General features: G+C 39.0%; 1 protein-coding gene and 1 pseudogene across 1 annotated transcript; one reads left to right on the top strand and one right to left on the bottom strand.

Annotated features, from left to right (window-relative positions):
• Window positions 1-2002: 2002 nt before the first annotated feature.
• LOC104241210 (geraniol 8-hydroxylase-like) lies at window positions 2003-5291 on the bottom strand (annotated as a pseudogene).
• Window positions 5292-8999: 3708 nt separating this feature from the next.
• Window positions 9000-11786, top strand: LOC104241204 (geraniol 8-hydroxylase-like). Its single transcript, XM_009796123.2, has 3 exons — window positions 9000-9663; window positions 10213-10497; window positions 10880-11786. Exons 1-3 carry the CDS (start codon window positions 9073-9075, stop codon window positions 11501-11503), a joined length of 1500 nt encoding a protein of 499 aa, XP_009794425.1. The 5' UTR covers window positions 9000-9072; the 3' UTR covers window positions 11504-11786.
• The last annotated feature ends 13918 nt before the right edge of the window (window positions 11787-25704 follow it).

Genomic DNA, 25704 nt, shown 5'->3' on the forward strand with positions numbered 1-25704 from the left:
CACATCTCCCGTGGTTGCTACAAAAAACCAAAAAAGAGACTAAGTGAGAAAAAGAATCAGAATTCTCAAAAATAGGTGCGGTAAATAAAAGGAAACTTACGTGCAAAATTTCACTTCTCAGGGAAGGGAATATTTGTTTCACCAAGCAAGTCCACCGTACGTACAGCAACGTAACGGGTGTACCATCCACGATCCCTGTCATCTTCAGGGCTTACCAAAACCTTTTTACTTCTTGCAGTTAAGGTAAAAACCCCATGGCGCATTAAATTGGGATGGTATAAATGAATAAGGTAAGAAAGGGTGAAGTCGACATTGGCTTTGGCAGATAAGTACCTCAGACAAGCCACTGCTCTCCACACTAGGGGACCGACTTGGGCCAAACAGATTTTAAAGAAATGGCAAAAATTAATAATGACTGGGTCAACCGGAGGATTAAAACCCAAAGTAAATGGGTAAGTATAAACAAAAGAGTAACCATTTCTAAAGGAAGAAATTCTTTGATTTAGGGAAGGAATTGACATTCGAAGACTATTGCTCCAGTTACAATCCCTTCTGATGGTAGGAATTGTAAGCTCGATTACTAATGAAGGATAAGTGTCAGCTTTTTCGAAATTTACAATTTGCCTTTGAAGAGACGTTCTATCACTCCCAAAAGACAAATCACTGGGAACAATTTCATCGACTAAAGGTTCTTGAGAAGAATCAAGGATTTCTTTACCTTTAGAAGAAGGGGTCTTCGGAATAGAACTCCCGATACTAGGAGAAGAAGAAGCAGGACCAGATAAACCATCACGAGCTAACCCTAGGCCCAAGCTCCGAAACCTACCTCCTCTGCCTCTCCTATGTCTTGTGGGGGCATTGGAGAAGTGATCGAGAATTGGAACTTTTCTAGGGTTAGGGTTTGGAGATGACATTGTTGAAGAAGGATGTACTGAAAGGGAGAGAAAATACAAGTAAGTAAGAAATTGATTGTTGAAGATCTATGAAGAAGAAGGTAAACGAAAGAGGGTTAAAATGCTTATAATGACAACTGTCAAACTTAGAAGTGCAATGAAGGAAAGCCTATAATAAAGGCAATTATCATTTAGTGAATAGTGTGAATGAAGAAGTCTCGAAAAAAGGGGTAGAATTGCAGAATCAATCAGAAGGTGACACGTATGTAAAGCATTAAATGGAAGGGACAATTGAAGCGTCAGTATTTGTCATAATATTAATTACGGCAAAAAATCCCTTTTTATGAAGATCCACTTCCCAATTATTTACTAGATAAATAAATGGAAAGTGGGGGGACTATCTGTATTGGAAAAAAACTGAATTTACATTATAGGTAACGTGGCATGACACGTGGACTGGTCAAACGGTCAAAACACAATAAATAGCCAAGAGGCACGGGTGACAACAGATAAGGGAAAAAGAAAGCAACATAGGTGCGGGCCGTTACTAAAATAGGTACGAGTCTCGTACCTATCCAAGTCATCTAAAGACCGAAGATCGGAAGAAGTTGAAGATACGAATCTGATGACGTAAAAGAGTTTAAATACAACATTAAATATCAAATACGTTAGAATATTTGATTTAAAAAGAAATGATTGTGTAACGTTTCTTTTAATGTCATTTATTGCTCATAATTGCCTCATTAAGACAAAGGCATTACATCTTCTCCTAGGATTAGCTATAAAAGGAGAAGAACTCACCATCTGTAAGGATACGGAAGACTATTGGAATCTTACTGAAATACAAAATTATTTACTTCTTTACCATCATTCTCAAAAATATTTTATTTCCGTCTCCTGATTATCAGTAACCCGAATTTCTTTTTAGCTTTGATCAAAGACTCAAATTTTTGGTTGAACACATAGATCTTTGACATTTGAACATTGCTACATTTATGAGGAAATTGAGATTGCACAACAATCTCCTCTTTTAATCATCATAACCTTCTTATTTTACTATAAGAATCACAAGAAATATTGCATTTAAAGTAATAATATAATACGATACTCTAAATCGAGAATAGAATAGCTCACAAAGGATGGGCTTTGGCTAAGGTGAAACCAAACTTTTCCTCCATATTTATGTCTTTTGGTGCAATTCCTATTTCGAGCTCCCAATTGAAGGAATTCAATAGCGAGCCCAACATTACTGGAACCATTCTTAATGCCATTGGAAAGCCCGGGCATATTCTCAACCAGCACCAAATGGAATCAATTCAAAATCTTTCCCTCGCATATCCACATCCGAACTCCAAAACCTCTCAGGTTTAAACACTAAAGGATCCTCCCAAGAAGTAGAATCTCGACCAATCGCCCACACCTTTACTAGTACTTGTGACCCTTTCAGGATGATGTAGTCACACAGTTCAACATCCTGCTCCACTTTACGTAGGATTAAGAACGGAGCGGGTGGGTGCATTCTTAAGGTTTCTTTGATAATGCATTTCAAGTAAGGAAGTTGGGAAACATCAGCTTGTGTGCGGTGAAATCTGGGACGCCGATTTCTCCTTGACAAAATGCTTCGGAGGGTGACCTGGAGGCCCGGGATCTCGAGCCAGTCACTTCCCTCAAGATCTGTCGATGCCTTGCCGAGGATAATGCCAACCGAAGTCCCGACGAATGCAAGAATCTCCCGAGGAATGCATCCGAGGTCGACTAGGTCTATTTGAGTAGCTCGACATCGGCCTATGCATACGTCATAAAGCTAGCTGGTTGTCCCATCCCATTTCATTTTTTATGCAACGTATCTTGTATTAAGTTTGGGCTCCCCCCTCTTATAAAAGAGGAGTCGGTAACCCCCTGTAAGCAGAGCTCCAACCATTCTACTCAAGTGCAATACTCTCTCTCTCTCTCTCTCTCTCTATTCTCTCTAACTCGCTTGTTCTTATTCGCTCGAGACCATTTTATCGTTTCCTCATTTGTTCTTCATTTATTTCCTGATATTGATCATAGATAGCCTTGTATGATCATATCTTAACTGTTATTCCATCCCCGACTACCCCCGACACCTCGAACTCGAGCCAGATATTGACCCTGATAACTTGAGATCGGGCCGGGCATCGACCCCGAGGCCCCTCATAGACTAATCCTACACTCGGGAAGCAGGTTTCTCGGTTCGTTCAACTCCCCGTTTTAGCATGTATCCCCTTGGTAAACAAGCCCGGACAGTAAGCCTTTAGGCTTGGTTATCGCTCCATTTCTAGCTCGTATTTTGCCATAAACTTCATATTCTTAGCATCAACTGCTCTAAACAATTAGCATAAAAATAGATCATATTTTTTTAGAATCTCATTTATAAATTTAATTGTTGTTACCATTTTTACAGTAAACAAGCTTCTTCTACTATTTTTCCTTTTCCAATGACTTCTGCAAGCTCAGTTTGTGTTTTTTTCATTATTTCAGGTTGTCTAATTATTTCTGGCATTGCCCATCCTAATGTGCTTGTGGTTGTCTCAGTCCCCCCCCCACCACCACCACCACCACCAAATAGGTCCTGTAACATTTGTAATTCACTCAAAATTACTTAAAAGGCATTTTAAATGACAAGCACATAATGTTTTCTTAACTATTTCTTGTATAACTATGGTGTCCGGATCAGTTTGCGGGTAACTCGACTAATTCCACGAGTATCTGCTACCTTCGCCAGTACAAGTATGAGGGGTCATGTTTTCTTAACCATGCATCGGGTACAACTACCATTCTACCAATATACAAGATAAAACTATATATGGAGTATGTTTAAATTTAAAAAAAAATATTGACAGTCTAATCCAGCTATTCAATGATCCCTACGAAGATGGTACAGGTTCTAGTATTTTAAACTTTACTTCGCTATATACCATAAACCTACATTCTTTATGTTTCGAACTTCTAGGATAGTCACATGTATATTTTCTAGAACTTTTCAAATTTCTATTTTTTTCAATTATCAATCAAGTAAAACTATATTATGCCCATTTCAGCTCATTACTTGGCTGGTCAACAAATTTAAGGCATGAAATTGAAGAAAGATGTAAATATAATCCCTCCACTTAACCATAGGTCTCTGGTTGGAGCTTGAGAATATAAGAATCCTGGTAGGAATCACTCCTAATATGAATACAAGACACATGAAAGGAAAATAAAATATAAATGAGAAGAGAACGAACCAGGAACATGGACATGATGTGATTGTGATTGATCTCTTTAGGGTTTTCTTCGCTGATTTTGAGAAATTCTTCTAAAACATCAGTCTTTGCACTGCTAAATCTACTCTTTTCCTCCAATCGCTCGTTGATCAAACCATCAAAAAGTTTAACTAATTTACCAAAATGAAATGTTACATGACGCCTTATCCCTTGGGGATCAATCTTTTCAAGTATAGGGAAAATGTCTACTAGGTTAGGCTTCCCAACGTCAGCCATAGTGTTCCAAATCACATCCTTCAACTCAACCTTTAAATCCAAAAAACATAGTTAATGCATCCAGTCGCAAGCCAGAAATTTCTCTAAGGATGTTCAAACTTAAAAGAAGTGAAATTTTTTATTCAATAAATATATGTTATATATCTTTAAAATATAATATTGTATTTATATACATAATGTAATTTTTTGACGAATGGTGGTCAGTTTTGACCGCCCTTAATAGTTTGTAGCTTCGCCCCTGAATGTGCCGTTTAGTACACATAAAGTCAAAAAGAGGGGTCGAGTTATTACAAGTTATTGATCAGAATTACCTTTGAATCCGAAAAAGGGTCACCCAAGTCCTTGGAGAAAAGGGTATTGGACATCAAATTGAGACTAGTCTTGAAAGCAACTTGACCTATATCCACAACTTCACCTTCTTGACTACATTTTGCACAATAAGCAAGAAATTCTTTCACCTTTTGAGATCTTAAATGTTGATTTGCATCAAGCCTATTGGAAGAGAGGAGGTTGGTGTTCAAGATTCGTCGAAGCGTTCGCCATTGAGGACAAACAGGAAGCCATGCCACAAAAAATTTGTAATGGTTATGAGCTTGTAGGTAGGATTAAATCTAGTTGAAAATGCTTGATCTTGATTTTTAAGGACTTGTTTTGCCATGGTTGGAAAAGAAATGACAATAGTAGTAATTTGGCCAAGTTTTAAACTCATAATTGGACCATAGATTTTTGCAAGATTGGCTAGTGATATATGAGGTTTTTGACCTAATAAGTGAAGGTTTCCAATAATTGGCCATGGTGTTGGCCCTGGTAGAAGTTTTTTGCTGCATATTATGGCTAGAATATAAAGAAAACTCAAGGCAAAAATTGATCCTAACACAAGGGTATAGTAATCCATTATGCCCCTCTCACACCCTTTCTTCAACTTTGAAAAATGGAAAGATGCTTTAAGTTCCTCTTCTGTCAGTCACAAAGTAGAGTGTGTGTTTGATTTGGATCGTGCATTTAATAATCAGAAAACTGAAAATGGACAAGTCAGTCACCATCCCCCGTTGCTAGCAACTTTTATACAATACATAACTACGTCTCAAATTATCTGTCATATTTCTACTTAAGAAATACTTAATTAGGAGGAGGGTTTGATTGTTTTATTCTTATTAATATCTTAAGATATAATCTCTATTCATTGAATATTTATTCTATTTAAGTGTTATCTCTATCTTCAGGACAATTATAATTAAGGGTAAAATGGGAAAAATATAATTTATTTTGGCTTGAACTTCTAAAATAATAACTAATTTGAGACAACTATTTTTAGAAAGCACAGCAAATAGTATGAGACGGAGGGAGTATTATTAAATAATAAAGGGAAAATGGTTAAAATTGCCCCTCTACTATTGTTTATTGGTTACTTGTGTCACCCGTTACACTTTTCGTCCATTCTTGTCCCTACCGTTAATGAAGTTTTAAAAATTACCCCTAACCCTAACGTTTTGACACTGTGGCACCTGACCTCCTCAATTTTTTCCATGTCAGCTTCTATGTCAGCCCTTTTCTTATTAAAATATTATCATCTTCTTCTCCCTCACACTCCCTCGCCTTCTCACCACCCAACCCATTTACCCCTTTCCCTCTATTTCTTCTACCCCTCTTCAACCACTGTCACAATGTAACACTACCATTTTCACCATCTCCACATTTGCTCATCCACACAGCCACCCTAAAAATCCCCAACTTGATTCGTTTAAATCACACACAAAAATGTTTCTCCTCAAAATCTTCACCGTTTAAAATATGCACAGTGCATCTCGTACTTTGGTATATGTTAGCATTGGTCGAAATTTAGATGAATCTACTGAAAGTGAAAAATTTCAGCACATATTTTCAATTAATGGGTTACTAAATGCTAGTATGTTATATGTGTATCCTATATATTGACACCATTTCAGACGCATAGATTATACATGTATGAAATTTGAGGGCAATTTTTAATTTTGAAGAAAAGAATCAAAGAGAAAATTCTTGCGGGACATGGCAGTATTAAGAGAATTTTTACAGAGTACATATCTGTACATTGAAATCATAGACAATAATTTTTGTGGTTGTTACTCTATCACCGACAAGATACTGGTGGTGGAGCTGCTTCTACCCCTTTTTCTTATGTTTGTAAGATCTATGTATGTGTGCGTGTTTTCCCCTGACTTTGGCATTTTGTCGAGCACTTGGCATGGTCGACTCTGCAGAATTTGTTTTCTTCAGATTCGAGAAGATTGGCCCGTTGTTGTTGTCGTTTGAGGTGTTAGGAGCAATCTCCTCATCAGCATAAATCATTTCGCATTGGTTTTGGTCGATTTGGACGGCCGGAACTCCATTTCCGGCCACCTGGTGCTCATCGGAGAGTTGCAGAGGTTTGGGGATGACGATTGGCATGGTGGAATGGCCTGAAATTTGGTGGAATAGTCTGGTACCACTCTTTCTCCGCTGAAGATTTTGAGACTTTTCCATCGGAGGTGATGGCTGCTCGGTTAGAGGCGGCGATGACGGCAATGATGTCGGTGGTGAAGGCTCTTGTTATTCGTTGAGCTCAACTGAAATGGGGTCTGTGGGGTTTTAACTTGGTGGGGTTTATTAATGACTTGACAGCTGACATGGCAGCTGACATGGCAGCTGACATAGAAAAAATTGAGGGGGTCAGCTGCCACAGTGTCAAAACGTTAGGGTTAGGGGTAATTTTTAAAACTTCATTAACGGTAGGAACAAAAATGGACGAAAAGTATAAGTGGTGGCACAAGTAACCAATAAACAATAGTAGAGGGGCAATTTTGACCCTTTGCCCAATAATAAATACCCCACCCTTTTGGTAACAGGATAAAATCATTAAAAACAACTAACTATAGTATTATATAGTTTTATCTTTCCAGAGATAATATTTCTGGTTAAATAATGCCTTGCGCCCACGGGCGGATTTAGAAGGGTGGAAGTCGGTTCGGATGAACTTTTTAATTTTTTTCGGAAGAATCACATTATATATATAGTGATTTGACTTGAAAATTCTTGCTCAGTTAAGAGAATTGCAGGTTTCATAAAGAAGGAAAAAAACATCGACTTATATTGAAATAATCAACAATGATTCTGAACTCAATTGTAAATTTTCAAGCCCCAAGAATATAGAGCGCGAATTTGTGAAAGTGACCTTGAGTTACCTATAATTGCAATTTGTGAAACTCATGATCATTTGCAAATTGAATTCCTCGCCTCACTCCAATTCTGTCTCTATGAGCCTTGTATGTTTGGGCTTTTAGTTGTTGACTCCACCCTCTCAAGTTGGTAGGGTCTTTACCTAAATAGCCGCGCTGATTACTTTTCCTAGTCGATATACATAGATTATATACAGAGGCGGACCTATGGTTATATATATATATATATATATATATATATATGTGTGTGTGTGTGTGTGTGTGTGTGTGTGTGTGTGTACCTTGAAAATAATTAATTTAAATTATTTGGCACCCTTAAGGTTAAAAGCCTTTAGGGTGCACTAATTGAACAGAATATTGTGCTCCCATCGCATTAAATTCCTGGGTTCGCCTCTGATTATGTACCAATTATATGTTGTTATGCATTGTTTTATGTCATCTATTTTTAGTTGAAGCGGTTGGATAAGCAGTTATGTTAATCTTTCGAGCAATTCTGGTCGCACTATGGTGGGAGTGTTAGTAATTGGTCCTGGTCGTAATTTTAGGGATCTTTACCTAAATAGCTGGTCAGATTTCTGTTTATTTTTTCTAGTCGGTATATGTAGATTTTAGACTGATTATATGCGGTCATACTTACATATTATACATGGAATATACATATATTATACATCTTTCGGGTATTTTATGTTTAATTTGTTTTATATTGGTTTTTTTAGGCAAAAAGGTAATGATGGAAAACACCAAGCAAAGAATTAGCCAGCTTATCAACTAGTGCCTCATTGATGTACTTTGTTTTATTAAGATTATTTTGTATTCTTGTAAAAAAAATGTGTGGCATACATTATAAAATTGACTAAGAACTTATAATGATACATGTATCTCGTTGTATATTGAGTTTCGTCAAAAAGACAAATAGTTTTTCTCTCTTCATGTCTCTTTCACACTATGCTAGTCATAATAGATTAATAGGAGCATGAGAAGAGTTCTGCATCCAAATGGTTGGGCTGTTTAAAGGGATATTTTAAAGGAGTAAATGCTTTCTTTATTATTTCATAATAGAAAGCAACGAAAATGGTGATTTGCTTGTCCGTTTTCAGTTTATTACCAAATAAAAAACCTCATTACTTATCTGTTTTACATGAGGTCTCAAGTCCAAATTTCATCAGAAGCAAAAACACTAAATGATTTATTTTCATCTATTCAAGCTTTAAAGGATAGAGTTACTCGATATATGTGTTGGTCGAAGGTACCAAGGTATCCCATAGATTTAGTTGGAGTACGTGCAACGATTATAAAAAAAGTTTCAATTATTTTACTATAGAGAAAATGGACTAACCAACCTAAGTTACTTGAGAGCCAGACAGCCAACTTTGACCCAAAAAGAAAAGAATTTTTGGGAGCACCTGGTATGTTTTATATTGCACAATTAGTAATAGTAGCATCTTCTTTTAATCAGGTAGAGCTGCAAAATTCTTACGCAGCATGGATTACTATATACTTTATGTGTTGGGATCAATTTTTACCTGCAGTTTGCTTTTTGTTCTACCAAAAATACACAGCAAAAAACTTCCACCAGGGCCAACACCATGGCCAATCATAGGAAACCTTCACTTATTAGGTGCAAAACCTCATAAATCACTAGCCAATCTTGCAAAAATCTATGGTCCAATCATGAGTTTAAAACTTGGCCAAATAACTACAATTGTCATTTCTTCATCAGCCATGGCAAAACAAGTCCTTCAGAAACAAGACTTAGCCTTTTCAACTAGATTTATTCCTGATGCACTTCAAGCACACAATCATTACAAATTCTCTGTGCCATGGCTTCCTGTCTGTACTCAATGGCGAACGCTTCGGCGAATCTTGAATACCAATATCCTATCTTACAATAGGCTTGATGCAAATCAACATTTAAGATCTCAAAAGGTGAAAGAATTGCTTGCTTATTGTGCAAAATGTTGTCAACAAGGTGAAGCTGTGGATGTAGGTCAAGTTGCTTTCAAGACTTCTCTCAATTTGTTATCAAACACCCTTTTCTCTAAGGACTTGGCTGACCCCTTTTCGGATTCAAAGGTAGAGCTGATCCTTCATTTTGAACTTTTGGAATCTTTATACAAATAGCCGGCATGATTCACTATTTACTTTTTTCAATCAGTATTAATTGTTTACTTTTCCTAGTCAGTATACATAGATTATACTAATTATACACGACTATATACATATTGTATATTTGCCGCTTTTTTGAGTTTAAGCGAGTTGGTAAGTAGCTATTTAGGTTAATTCTTCCTAACTTTTTGTTCGGCTGTTTCTCTCTCTTCGATTTTTGTATTACCATGTTGTTTTTTCTTTCGCTTCGATTTTTTTATTATCTTGCTAGTGTTATTTGCTTGCTGCTACAAGGGTCTATCAGAATCAGCCTCGATCTCTACCTTGAGATCTGTACCTTCTCATGGTAGAGGTAAAGGTTGTGTATACACTACCCTCCCCAAATCCTACTTGTGCGATTACACCGAGTTTATTGTTGTTTTGTGACTTTTTGTGCATAACAAACGGTTCATTGAATGTGCTATTAATTGCTATACTATTGATAAAAAAAATTATGACCCTTTTTTGGATACAAAGGTAGAGCTCAAGGAGGTGATTTGGAGCATCACGACTGAGGTTGGGAAGCCTAACCTAGTTGATTTTTTCCCCATATTTGAAAAGATTGATCCTCAAGGGATAAGGCGTCGCACAACTATTTGTTTTGGTAAGTTGTTTAAGCTTTTTGATGAGTTGATCAACGAGCGATTGAAGGAAAAGAGAAGAAATCGCGGTGAAAAGAGTGATGTTTTGGAAGCGCTCCTCGACATCAGTGCAAAAAATCCTGAAGAGATTGGTCAGAATCACATCAAGTCCATGTTCCTGGTACGTGCTCTTCTCTTTTATCCTGTGGACTATTAATATAAAAAATAAATGTGTATATAGTAAAAGATAGTTTATGATAGTTTCTTTTAGTAGCTGAGGTTATAAAATCAGAGGCGAACTAGGATTTGAAGGTCGTCGGCGCACTTTTGGATTTAACCAATATCTGCTTTGTAAATAGAGTGTCCACTACTAATATATCACTATTTCTAAAGACATATACATGTATACATAGAATTTTACTGAATTATACGGGTAATGGTGACCCCTCTCTGTATAGCATAGGTCCGCCTCTGGTTATTATATGTTCTGTTTTGCGCTACTTCCTCTGTGTGCATTGCCTTGTATTCACCAATCATATTGGAATGCAAATGTACATTTACAGGACCTATTTGGTGCGGGGACTGATACAACAACAAGCACATTGGAATGGGCAATGGCAGAAATGCTTAGACAACCTGAGATTATGAGAAAAGCACAAGTTGAGCTTGGAGAAGTCATTGGAAAAGGAAAAATAGTAGAAGAAGCTGATGTTTCCCAACTTCCTTACTTGCAATGCATTATCAAGGAAACCTTAAGAATGCACCCACCATTTCCGTTACTTGTCCCGCGAAAAGTGGAGCAAGACGTTGAACTGTGTGACTATATTATCCCGAAGGGCTCACAGGTACTAGTAAACGCGTGGGCCATTGGTCGAGATTCTACTTTTTGGAAGGACCCTTTAGTGTTTAGACCCGAGAGGTTTTGGAACTTGGATTTGGACATGCGAGGGAAAGATTTTGAATTGATTCCATTTGGTGCTGGTCGAAGAATATGCCCTGGCTTACCATTAGCATTAAGAATGGTTCAAGTAATGTTGGGTTCACTCTTGAATTCCTTCAATTGGAAGCTTGAAGTTGGCATCGAGGCACAAGAATTAAACATGGAGGAGAAATTTGGTATAACCTTAGCCAAAGCCCATCCTTTGCGAGCTATCCCATCCTTAGTGCCTGATTTGAAGGGTCATTAACATAATAGTCATAACGAAGGTGGGAAAATAAAGTAGTAGCATCGTAATCACATTACACCCTTGTGGTCCGGTCTTTTCTCGGACCCCGAGCATAACGGGAGCTTAGTGCACCGAGTTGTCTTTTTATCAGCCGCAATATTGGCTTTTTTGAAGATGTGTTGCACACATGTAGCCCTCCTAAATCATTAAGCAATGACCTGCATTTAGCAAGGATAAATAAATAGCATTTCTTTTTTATTAATATGTATATCATTGGATCACCGATAATAATCCTTTTTTGGAATTTGATATTTGATCGATCCACTTACTTCTATTTTGTTAATATTAGTAATCATTGTCGGAATTATGGTTCTTATTTATAATTATGAATAGGAAAAAATAAAGTAAGAGTTCAAAACTTTTTCGTGAAGTAGGCAGGACTATACAGGTAATCCTCACTATTATAGATTGATCTCATTAATAAAAGAGAATGAAAATTAGAAAATTATGATGATCAGAAGAGGAGATTTGTTTGTGCAATATCAGTACCCTCGTAAATGTAGATATTTACATAAGAGTGTAAAATAAATAACGTTAATTATCATATTTCTAAATGAGTAATAGTCTTAGTGCATTACTTTTGTGGAGTCTTTAAGTTAGAAGAGGAGCTCAGTTCTACTTAACTACATTTTTTAACAAGAGGCTCTTCAAATATTGTCAAAAATATGTTCTAGTTCGACCTCTTAAAGCAAAACCAGGAACCTAACCAGCATGTCAAACAAAGATACATGTCAAGCAGGGTTGTTCATTCGGATCGGATATCCGAAATCCGAACCAATTCATTCAATTTCGGATTTTTGATTTCGGATTGGATCGGATTTCAGATTGTGTTTTTCAAAATTTCGGATTTTGAATCGGATTCGGATTGGTATATTTTAATCCGATCCGATTCGAAATTCGAAATTATTAGGGCATGTATAAATACTACACTTTATTTTTGGATAGTCTGTATTTTTTTTACATCAACCTCTAAGTTATTACCTTTACAATTGCTAGATTTAGCTATATCGACATCACAGTACTCTCATAATTGCATAAACATGAATGTTTCTTAATGTATTGCCTCTTTTACAAAGAAAATATACATATTAGTTTAACTTTGAGGCATAATAATACTATCCGAAATCCGATCCCATCCGATCCAATCTTTAAAATCCGATCCTATCCGATATAATTCGAATCAGATTCGGATTGCATTTTCTAGAATCCGAAATCCAAAATTCGAATCCGAAATGTGCTAAATCCGATCCGATCTGATTCGTGCATAGCCCTTGTCACACCCTTTTTCTACCCCTCCAAAAGATAATGGGTGTTATGGATTGTGGGTTAAAGAGTTTTTTCCAATTAAAGTGACAAATTTGAAATAGGGATTATTTTGTTATTCAGAGTCGCCACTTGGAATTGATTTTTGGGTGTTCCAAGTCACCTTTTATTTGATCCCTATTCCAAGGAAAGTTTGACTCTTTTATTATTGATCTGCGAAAATAAAGTCCGAGTAAGGAATTCTGTTAACCTGGGAGAAGGTGTAAGGCATTCCCTGAGTCCCGTGGTTCTAGCACGATCGCTTTATTGACTATATTTGGCTTATACTATTTTTTGGATAACTTGTGTTTTATTGGTTCTCATCTTTTACCTATGTCCGCTTTATTGCTTGATTAAAATTATGAAGAAAAAAAGTTATCTTGAAATAAGTTACGCGTTCTAATACTTATTTTGTTACATATCACAATTATGCCACGGAGACCATACACATAGCCATGATATTTAATTATTTAAAGCGCACCTAAATAAACTAGCGCACTTGAAGTATTTTCCTAAACTAATTTAAGATTATTATAAGGCCAAAAGTTAGCGCGTACGCACCGCAAGCAGGCTTGGATGAGGATATTAAGAGGCGCTTTTGGGAGGGGTTGGATGAGATTGTTCGTAGTATACCGCCTTCTGAGAGGTTATTCATAGGAGGAGATTTCAATGGTCATATTGGGTCATCTGCAGGTGGGTACACTGAGGTGCATGGCGGCTTTGGTTTCAGGGAGCGGAACGGAGGGGGCATTTCGCTGTTGGACTTTGCCAAGGCTTTCGATCTAGTCATTACGAACTCGAATTTTATGAAGCGGGATGAACATTTGGTTACTTACCAAAGTTCGGTGGCGAAGACTCAGATTGACTATCTCCTCCTCAGGAGATGCGACAGAAGGTTGTGCGAGGACTGCAAGGTTATCCCAGGTGAGACCCTCTCAACGCAGCATAGGCTTTTGGTGATGGACATTTGTATTAGGATAAGGAGGAAGAAGAGGTCAGTACAAGGACGCCCCAGGATTAGGTGGGGCGCCTTAACTAAGGATAAAGCTAAGGAGTTGGAAGGAAGGTTATCGGCAATGGGAGCTTGGAGAAGTAGTGGGGACGCAAACACAATGTGGTCGACGACGGCGGACTGTATAAGAAAGGCGGCGAGAGAGGTGTTAGGGATATCTACGGGCCACAATGGTGGCCACAAAGGAGATTGGTGGTGGAATGCAGTTGTCCAAGGTAAAGTGGAAGCAAAGAAGGCGGCTTACCTGCGGTTAGTAGGGAGCACTGACGAGGAGGAGAAGAGAGAGAACAGTCAAAGGTATAAGGTAGCTAGGAAGGAGGCGAAGATGGCAGTGACGGAGGCTAAGACGACAGCTTTTGCTCGTCTGTATGAGGAACTAAGGAACAAAGGTGGGGAGAAGAAGTTATTCCGACTCGCTAAGGCGAGAGAGAGGACAACTCGGGATCTGGACCAAGTGAGGTGCATAAAAGATGATGACGGCAAAGTTTTGATGGGAGATGACCAGATTAAGAGGAGGTGGCAGACCTACTTTCATAAACTTCTAAGTGAAGAAGGGGATCAGGATATTATACTTGGGGAATCGAGGAATGCCGACAGTCACCATGAAGTAAGTAATTGTAGGGACATTGAGATCGATGAAGTCATGGAGGCAATGCGTAAGATGAGAAGGGGCAGAGCTACCGGGCCAGACGAAATTCCGGTTGAACTGTGGAGGTGTGTGGGTAGAGCAGGCTTGGAATGGCTTACTGCATTGTTTAGTGTTATATTCAAGACTAATAGGATGCCTGAAGAGTGGAGGTGGAGTACAATGGTCTCGTTGTATAAGAACAAAGGTGATGTCCAGAGTTGTAACAACTATAGGGGCAACAAATTACTAAGTCATACCATGAAAGTTTAGGAGAGAGTGGTAGAAATGAGAGTGCGAAGGACGGTGTCTATTTCAGACAACCAGTTCGGGTTCATGCCGGGGCGATCTACCACAGAATATATCCACCTTATTAGGAGGATGGTGGAACAGTACAGGGATAAGAAGAAGGATCTCCACATGGTGTTTATTGATCTGGAGAAAGCGTACGATAAGGTTCCTAGGAAGGTCTTATGGAGCTGCTTAGAGGATAAAGGGGTCCCGAGTAACTATATTAGGGTGATTAAAGACATGTATGATGGAGCTAAGACTCGGGTTAGGACAGTAGGAGGCGACTCTGAACACTTTCCAGTTATTACGGGGTTGCACCAAGGGTCTGCGCTCAGCCCATTCCTATTTGCCCTGGTGATGGATGCACTGACTCATCATATTCAAGGGGAGGTGCCATGGTGCATGCTATTTGCTGATGACATTATTCTAATTGACGAGACACGAGGCGGCGTCAACGAGAGGCTAGAGATTTGGAGACATGCTCTTGAGTCTAAAGGTTTCAAGTTGAGCAGGACGAAGACGGAATACCTCGAGTGCAAATTTGGAGTTGAGCCGACGGAAGCGGGAGTTGAAGTGAGGCTTGACTCTCAAGTCATTCCCAAGAGGGGTAGTTTCAAGTACCTTGGATCGGTTATTCAGGGGATCGGGGAGATTGACGAGGATGTCACACACCGTATAGGGGTGGGGTGGATGAAGTGGAGGTTAGCGTCGGGAGTCTTGTGTGACAAGAAAGTGCCACCGTTACTAAAAGGTAAGTTTTATAGAGCAGTGGTTAGGCCTGCCATGTTATATGGAACTGAATGTTGGCCGGTAAAGAACTCACACATCCAGAAGATGAAAGTAGCAGAGATGAGGATGTTGAGGTGGATGTGCGGGCATACAAGGATGGATAAGATTAGGAATGAAGATATTCGAGAGAAGGTGGGTGTGGCCCCCATGGAGGACAAGATGCGGGAAGTAAGACTCAGATGGTTCGGGCACATTCAGAGGAGGAGCACTGATGCACCGGTGAGGAGGTGTGAGCGACTGGCTGTAGTGGGCACGCGGAGAGGTAGAGGGCGACCTAAGAAGTATTGGGGAGAGGTGATCAGACAGGACATGGCGCGACTTAGGATTACTGAGGACATGGCCCTTGACAGGGAATTATGGAGGTCGAGCATTAAGGTTGTAGGTTAGGGGAAACTTGTGAATATTTCTACAGCACAATAGAGTGAGACTAGCCAGTTAGGAGTTAGACTAAGAATGTCATTGGTCGTCTATTGATGCAGGGTTTTACCTGCTAGTTTTACTATACCAGCCATCTATTTCGTATTTCGTATTCTGTATTTCATATCTCTTATATTGCTGTTATTTTATTATGCATTTTTATGGTACTAATATATTGGCTCCTGTTGCTTTTTTTGAGCCGAGGGTCTCCTGGAAATAGCCTCTCTACCCTTCGGGGTAGGGGTAAGGTCTGCGTACATATTACCCTCCCCAGACCCCACTTGTGGGATTATACTGGGTCGTTGTTGTTGTTGTTGTTGTAAGGCCAAAAGTTATGGAATTGTTTGTGGAAAAAGTGTATGATTTTACATATTTTAATAAATAAATTATCATATACCAATACCCTACATCCCAACAATTGAAGCTTAAACTTATTAGTGTCCAAATCTTCCAAACTTTTAGCAAGTTTAAATACTATATTTTCAGAAACATGATTAAACATATAACATTTAAGGATTGATTTACATTATTATTTCTAAAGTTTAAAGATAAATAAATAAAATCACATAAAATAAGATAAAAAAAAAGAGAGGGAATAATAAACCTTTTAATGCAAGATTTCCAACTAAATGAGTCTCCACGAATATGTACAATAACTCAAACGAACGCCAAACAAGCATAAGCAAAGATGATCATCAAAGCCGGTGAACATAGCTCCAACGGAATCCTCGACCTCGACTGTTAACACCACTCTTTGGCATGTAAAAGGGGATGTATTAAAGTATTTTTTGTTGGGTTTTGGGGAGTTGAATTGCTGGAAATTTTTGAAAGAAAGAGGAATAAAGAATAACACGAGTAGAAATTGTCGAAGCATAGAAGAAGAAAAAAATTTGTTTCTCTCAATTCTCCCCTCTCTTTTCTCTCCTTTCTCTCTTTTCTCCTCAGATTTTCTCTTCTATTTATAACAAAATTTTCGACATTTTTCAGATTTGTTTTTATTTTTTAAAAAATATTTTATTATTTGTGAATTAAAAGAAATCCCACCTTTATTTACTTTTTATTTTTTAAACTCCAACTTTAATTACTTTTATCTTATTTAAAATCTCACCTCTTTTTTTTAGTTTTAAAAGAGGATTCCACTTATTTTACTTTTCTTAAAAAAATAATCCACTTTCTTTTGCTTTTCTTATAAAAATTCTACTTTCTTTTACTTTAATTTTTTTTTAATTTTCGGCTACCTTTATATTTATTTTTTAATTCCAACTTTCTTTACTTTTTATTTTTAAAAATTTTCACAAAACTTTACTTTTAATTTTCCACTTTCTTTTACTTTTTAAAAGAGAATTTCACCTACTTTTACTTTTATTTTTTTTTATTCCATACTTCCCTTTTTCTTATTTTTTATATCTCACCCGAAAATTAAAAAAAATATTTAATATTTTTCGGTTTTTTTTTATTATTTTAAAAATAAAAATAAAAAATAAAATAATAGTAATAGTAATAATTCACCTTTTAAAATTTTGTATTTTTACCCTATAATAAAAAGTGTAACAAAGCTAAAAATTGTAGGTTAAAACCCCTAAAATATTTACATAGAAGAAGTGACAAAAAATTAAATATTGTCAAAAATTAGGTGCTCACAGCTGCCCCTCTTTGCTTGGAAACATGAAGAGTTTTCGAACAAAGATAAGGTGAGCCATGTAACTAATTTTTGAACATATCTTTATTCAAAAGGGAAGAAATGAGGATAAGAGAAAAGAAAAAAGGTGCAACCGAGTCTTGACTTTGGACAGCCTACATATCCCGGGTTATAGGGGAATCAGGTCGCGTGTAGTTCAAGGAGAACTGTGGAATGATGAGTTGAAAAGTCGAGTGAGTTTCCGTCGAGGCTCTGGTCCGAAAGTCTGTTATTACATTAAAAAAAATTGAACAAGTCTATCAGCTATGGGTTACAAGATTCCTATCTATGAGTCTTCTAAAACTTGATCTTGAGTCTTGGATGGTTCTTCCTGAAGACTCTGATCTGAATCTTGATGCTCGTTAACTGCAACCGCTGGTTCATTCTTCTTCGGCTTTTCAGATCAAAATGGAACATGCAGAGCTTGTGGCTTCAACTATGTCTTGAGCAATCCACATCTTTCCTTCGCTTCTGCACTTTGGATTCACTTCTTTTCCTTTTTCTTTATTCTGGATTGAGACTCATTCTTTGGACATCTCGAACCCTGTGCCTCGAGGTAAAACCTGCTCAGACATCAAAGCAAACAAACGAACGAAATTTTTCTACCCCAGTTTTCACTAGGAAAATTTCGTGAGTTATTGTAACAAAATTCTAAACTACTTCTTTATTGAAAGCAATAAAATCTTGATTGTGTATCCTTGAGAAAAAGGGATTGGGGAGTGGACCCTATATCTATACTAAAAGTCTACTAGGGAGTGGAGACCCTATGTTGGAAAGCTCAGCTAGGGATTAGTGTACCCTATACTGGTAAAGGAAATGTAACCCGGGGTTGGTGTCATGTATTACTGAAAAGGAAATGTAACCAGGGGTTGGCACCCTGTATTACTGAAAAGGAAATGTAACTTGGGGTTGGTTCCATGTATTATTGAAAAGGAAATGTAACCAGGGGTTGGCACCCCATGTATTATTGAAAAGGAAATGTAACCAGGGGTTGGCACCCTGTATTACTGACCAAAACAAATGTTGAATCCCCCTGGTTGATAAAGTTCTACCTGGGTTAAACTAACAAAAGCAAATCTGGGCGATACTTCTACCCGAAAACTATGAGCCGGATCTCCCTAGGCAAAAAGGTTCTACATGAGTTAAACTAATGTAAAACAACCTGAGCGAAGAGTACTTCTACCCAGAACTATGAGCTGGATCCCCCTAGGCGAAAAAGGTTCTACCTTGGTTAAGCTACATAAAAATAACCTGAACTATGAGCTGGATCCCCCTAGGCGAAAAGGTTCTACCTGGGTTAAGCTAATGTATAACAACCTGAGCGAAGAGTACTTCTACCCGGAACTATAAGCTGGATCCCCCTAGGTGAAAAGGTTCTACCTGGGTTAAGCTAATGTAAAAACAACCTGAGCGAAGAGTACTTCTACCCGGAACTATAAGCTGGATCCCCCTAGGCGAAAAAGGTTTTACCTGAGTTAAGTTACATAAAAATAACCTGAACTATGAGCTGGATCCCCCTAGGCGAAAAGGTTCTACCTGGGTTAAGCTAATGTAAAGCAACCTGAGCGAAGAGTACTTCTACCCGGAACTATAAGCTGGATCCCCCTAGGCGAAAAGGTTCTACCTGGGTTAAGCTAATGTAAAAACAACCTGAGCGAAGAGTACTTCTACCCGGAACTATAAGTTGGATCCCCCTAAGAGAAAAGGTTCTACCTCGGTTAAGCTAATGTAAAAACAACCTGAGCGAAGAGTACTTCGACCCAAAAATATGAGCTGGATCCCCCTAGACGAAAAGGTTCTACCTGGGTTAAACTACATAAAAATAACCTGAGCGAAGAGTACTTCTAGTCGGAACTATGAGCTGGACCCCACTAGGCGAAAAGGTTCTACCTGGGTTAAGCTAATGTAAAACAACTTGAGCGAAGAGTACTTCTACCCGAAAATATGAGCTGGATCCCCCTAGGCAAAAAGGTTCTACCTGGGTTAAGCTACGTAAAAATAACCTGAGCGAAGAGTACTTCTACCCGGAACTATGAGCTGGATCCCCCTAGGCGAAAAGGTTCTACCTGGGTTAAGCTAATGTAAAACAACCTGAGCGAAGAGTACTTCTACCCGAAAATATGAGTTGGATCCCCCTAGGCAAAAAGGTTCGACCTGGGTTAAGCTACGTAAAAATAAGAGGTGGGAACAATAGTGACGTATGCCAAAAGTAAAAGAAAAATGGAGATTTTAAGGAACTTACGTTTGGTGGCATTCGTTCTTTTAGAATCACCATTCTGCATGCTTTGTTCCTACTTCAAACAAAGAAAAATTAGTGAGTTTTCAAAATGGTGGTTGGTGTGTGGCCTTGATGCCCTGAGTAGCTTGGTTCATGACCACTGTTGTCAAAGAACCTATTTTGTCAGCGTGGTACCGAGATGTCCATGGTACTACTACCCTTGTCTCTAAGGCAAGGCTATTTTTTCTTTAAAATCAAGCTCAGTTGTCTTGCACCCAGTATCAGTTTGTGTCCGTAGTGCTTATCAACTTTTCTTATGAAGCAGGTTTTACTTAGGCGACCTTTTCAGTTTCTTTGAGACACTTTGTTCACTTTATCGAATGAGATCACAGATGGATTTGTGCCTTCATCAATGCCATATATGCCCCAAATTGTGCTTGACATTAAAGGGAAACTGTATCTAGTTTTGCAGCCCTTTCTTTGCTTCAATTTTGATGCAGGATTAGACCGAAAGGGACTCAAAGAAAAATTATGGGTAAAAATAGAATAATAATTGGAAGCGAAAAGGAATTGTGCTTAAACAAAAGGTGTCCCTTTCGGGGAAAGGAATATGGAGACTTATCTGGAGGTATGTGCCGACTTCAATGAATGATGACATGCATTTTGGACTGGACGCCTGATCTGTCTAAGCTGTCTAATTCTCAAAATCTACTGCAAATGCTCATCTTGAATTTGTCTTGGTTGTGCTCATGCCGGAGAATCGAAGACCCTTATTCGGCTAGTAGCGCCCTTTGCAGGTTTTCGCTAACTAACCTCTCTCATTTCTCTACTAACCATCGCCTTATGGTACCCATTTGGGTTTTCACCAATAAGACTCTCTCATCTCTTTGTTCACTATTGCCTTATAGTGCCCGTACGGGTTTTCACTGATAAGACTCTCTCATTTTATTTTTTTGACTAAGATACTGCATGAGGGAGGTTACCCAACGCCTTTGGCATGTGAACTTCAGACATTCTCAAACACATCGATCAGAAGCTCTTGAAAGGTAAAAAGGCGAAATGAACCTTGAAACGAATTACAACTTTTGAAAACAGTTTTTTACAGAAAAACCGTGAAATAAAACAAACTTCTGCCCCAGTTTTGGAGTACTAGGAATATGGTTCTGATGGGACCGAACCCAGGGTAAGGCTGCCTACGTATCCTTTCGGAATCAGGTCTCACGTAGTTCAATGCAAGGATTGTTTTTTGGCTTTTTTGCTTCTTTTTGTTTTTCAAGTACACAGGTAGACAAATACGGATCAAAAGGCTTAACAAAAGGGTGACACCTATTTGGAGTAGCGAGCAAATGATAGCCTTTGTCACTTCAATCTGAGAAAATCAATGCGTGAAATTCTACAGTGGGTATATATCAGACATAATATTTTTTGACTGCATCTGCGTTAATAGTCATGTCTGGTACCCGTCCTTCTTCATCTACCAAGTGCAAGGCCCCTTTTGGTAACACTTTCTTGATGATGTGGGGTCCTTGCCAGTTCGGGGCGAACTTTCCTTTAGCTTCCACCTGGTGTGGAAGGATGCGTTTCAACACCAGCTGGCCTACCTCAAACTGCCTTGGGCGCACTTTCTTATTGTAAGCGCGTGCCATTCTTTGCTGGTACAACTGGCCAAAACACACTGTTGCTAGTCGTTTTTCATCGATCAACATCAGTTGTTCTAATCGGGTCTTGACCCACTCAGTGTCTTCAATCTCTGATTCCATAATAATTTGGAGAGAGGGAATTTCGCCTTCAGCGGGTATTACAGCTTCAGTTCCATATACAAGCAGATACGGAGTTGCACCAACATATGTGCGAACAGTCGTGCGGTATCCCAAAAGAGCAAAAGGAAGTTTTTCATGCCATTGCCTGGAACCTTGGATCATCTTCCGAAAAATCTTCTTGATGTTCTTGTTTGCCGCTTCAACGGCTCCATTGGCTTTTGGCCGGTAAGGGGTAGAATGGCGATGCATGATTTTAAATTGTTCGCATACCTCCTTCATCAAATGACTATTTAGATTGGTTGTATTGTCAGTGATAATGGTCTTTGGGATACCAAAGCGATATATGATGTTGGAGTGAACGAAATCTACCACTGCTTTCTTGGTGACTGCTTTGAAAGTGACGGCCTCCACCCACTTAGTGAAGTAATCAAGTGCAACCAAAATGAATCTATGCCCATTTGAAGCCTTTGGCTCGATCAGCCCAATGACATCCATTCCCCAAGCAACGAACGACCAAGGAGAGGACATGGGATGCAACTCCAAAGGAGGCGAGTGAATCAGATCACCATGAATCTGGCATTGGTGACACTTGCGAACAAATCTGAAGCAATCTCTCTCCATAGTAAGCCAACAATACCTTGCCCGCAGAATCTTCTTTGCCAAAACATATCCATTCATGTGAGGTCTGCATACCCCTGAATGCACTTCACTCATGATCCGCTCTGCTTCTGTAGAACCTATGCATCTCAACAAGTTTAAATCTGGGGTCCTCTTGTACAGAATTTCCCCATTCAGGAAGAAACCATTGGCGAGCCGCCTTATAGTTCTTTTTTTATCTCCTTTGGCATGCTCTGGATATTCTCTTGTTTTCAGGAATCGTTTGATGTCATGATACCATAGTTCACCATCTGGTTCCATCTCGATTGTATTGCAGTAACCGTGTTGATTCCGAACTTGAATTTCTAGTGGGTCAACATGAGTGTTGCCTGGATAAGGGAGCATCGAGGCTAAAGTGGCCAAGGCATCGGCTAGCTCGTTGTGAAACCTGGGAATGTACCTGAACTCGATGGATCTGAATCTTTTGCTCAGGTCTTGCACACATTGTCTGTACGGAATAATCTTGATGTCTCGAGTCTCTCATTCACCTTGGGCTTGCCGGATAATCAAGTCAGAATCTCCCATAACCAATTGTCCATGCACATCCAGATCGATGGCCATTTTCAAACCCATGATACAAGCTTCGTATTCTGCCATATTATTGGTACAGAAGAACCGAAGTCGGGCTGTTGCAGGGTAATGATGTCCAATAGGTGAGATGAGGATTGCCCCGATCCCAACTCCTTTGATATTGACAGCCCCATCAAAATACATTTTCCATACAGGGTGATCGTCTGAAACCACTTCCTCTATTGAGTTGACCTCTTCGTCTGGGAAGTATGTGCTAAGTGGCTTGTACGCATCATCAACTGGATTCTCTGCCAAATGATCTTCCAAAGCCTGTGCTTTCATCGCGGTGCGAGTGACATAGACGATATCGAACTCTGTGAGCAGGATTTGCCATTTTGCGAGCCTGCCAGTGGGCATTGGCTTTTGGAAGATGTACTTCAAAGGATCCATTCTGGAATGAGGTAAGTAGTGTAGGCCAAAAGATAATGTCTCATCTTCTGAGTGACCCAAGTCAAGGCACAACATGTCCTTTCTAAAAGAGTGTACTTAACCTCATAATTGGTGAACTTCTTGCTCAAATAGTAGATTGTCTGTTCCTTTTTGCCTGTTGCATCATGTTGCCCGAGAACACATCCAAAGGAATTATCCATCACTGATAGATATAAAAACAAAGGCCTACCAAGTTTAGGTGGGACCAGTACAGGGGGTTTTGACAGATAATCTTTGATCCTGTCAAAGGCTTTTTGGCAATCGTCCATCCACTTGATAGCGGCATCCTTTTTTAGCAACTTAAAGATGGGCTAGCATGTGGTTGTGAGCTGAGAAATGAACCTACTGATGTAGTTCAACCTCCGGAGTAAACGCATGACTTCCTTTTTGTTCTTCGGAGGTGGCAAATCTCGAATGGATTTTATCTTAGATGGATCCAGTTCAATGCCTCTTCGGCTGACTATAAAATCGAGGAGTTTCCCAGATGGAACCCCAAATGCACACTTGGCTGGATTAAGCTTAAGGTCATACCTTCGAAGCCGTTCGAAGAACTTTTTCAAATCGCACACGTGATCAGCCTGTGTCTTTGATTTTATGATGACATCATCGACATATACTTCAATCTCTTTATGCATCATATCGTGAAAAATGGTGGTCATGGCCCTCATGTAAGTTGTTCCTGCATTCTTTAAACTGAATGGCATGACCCTGTAACAATAAGTACCCCATGGAGTGGTAAAAGAGGTTTTTTCTGCATCATCTTCATCCATTAGAATTTGGTGGTACCCAGCATAGCAATCCACGAATGATTGTATCTCATGCTTTGCGCAATTATCTACAAGAATGTGCATATTTGGCAAAGGAAAATTATCCTTTGGACTTGCTTTGTTCAGGTCCCTGTAGTCAACACAGACTCTGGTCTTTCCATCCTTCTTCGGCACAGGCACAACATTCGCCACACAGGTGGTGTATCGGACATCTCTGATCACATTGGCGTTCAGTTGCTTCATTATTGCCTCTTTGATTTTGTCACTCACATCTGTTTTAAATTTTCGTTGCTTTTGTTGGACTGGTGGAAAATCAGGATACGTAGGAAGCTCATGAACCACTAGATCGACACTTAAACCCGGCATATCATCGTAAGACCAAGCAAACACATCTCTGTATTCAAATAAAATTTGAATCAAGGCATCTCTGGTTTTCTATTCGGTGTGAATGCTTATCTTCATTTCTCTAATTTCTTCAAGGCTTCCGATATTAATTGGCTCAGTCTCATTGAGGTTGGGCTCAGGCTTGTTTTCAAATTGTTCCAACTCTCTTTTTATTTCCTCAACAACCTCATCTTCATCATATTCTACCTCTTGATGCATTATTTCGATATTAGACAGCTTTTTAAGATCTGGGCGTGAATTTATCATGCATGTCATGTTATTAAAGCCGGCATTAACAAAACTGAAATGGAAATAAAATTACAGGAATTAGGAAAAGGGAAAGATACAAAACTTAATACGAAACTGAACTGCATTTCATTGAATTCGAAAGGATAGAAGGGTTACCATTAAAATAAAACAATCACACTGAGATGTTTGGATTACAACCTTGAAAATAACCCAAAAATACAAAAAAGAAGCTGCAAAAACAAACTACCAAGACTCATTCCTTGTGGGGAGAGGCGTTGCTTCCCAGTTGGTGAGCATGGTATCTGGGTCAATTAGTTGCATATCGACACGACTAGTGCCTTCACTGGCCTGGATCATATTCACTTCAGAAAACATCTGGCTGAGGTCATGGCAAATTTCATCAATGTTTGCATGCGCCGAGGAATTTTGAACCTCTTGGAGACGTGGCTTGACAAAAATGTAGAAAATGTGAGGGATAGGTTGTTGCAAGACCTATCCATGTTTTTTGTGGTGCTTGGATTTGTTTTTGTCTTCTTGTGTTGGCCTGAATCCTAAACCAAAAGTACCCCGGTTACCGAACGGAGAAATAGGCTATGAAATTCCTTGCAATGATTCCCCCAAGCCTTTCCCTGGCTCAAAACCTTTTCCCATCATAACCGCAGCCACCATTATAGATGTGGTGGAAAGACGAGGATGCAGAATGGGCTTTCCTTCCTCAACATGGTCCACATAAACCACTTCAAAAGCTTGATAGACAATGGACTCACACCCTTCCTTGGCCTCAATGCACGGAATTAACGGGTCTTTATAAATGGATGACTCGTCTTCTCCGTGAACAATAATCTCTTGCCTATTGTGTTCGAAATTGACCATCTGATGCAATGTGGATGGCACAGCTCGAGCCATATGGATCCATGGCCTTCCAAGAAGAAAGTTATAAGAAGTGCCCATGTCCACTACTTGGAAGACAATTTCAAAGTCAACCGGCCCAATCGTCATAGTGAGGTTGATCTC

Source organism: Nicotiana sylvestris, chromosome 1 (genome assembly GCF_000393655.2).
Source record: "Nicotiana sylvestris chromosome 1, ASM39365v2, whole genome shotgun sequence".
Taxonomy (NCBI): Eukaryota; Viridiplantae; Streptophyta; class Magnoliopsida; order Solanales; family Solanaceae; genus Nicotiana; species Nicotiana sylvestris.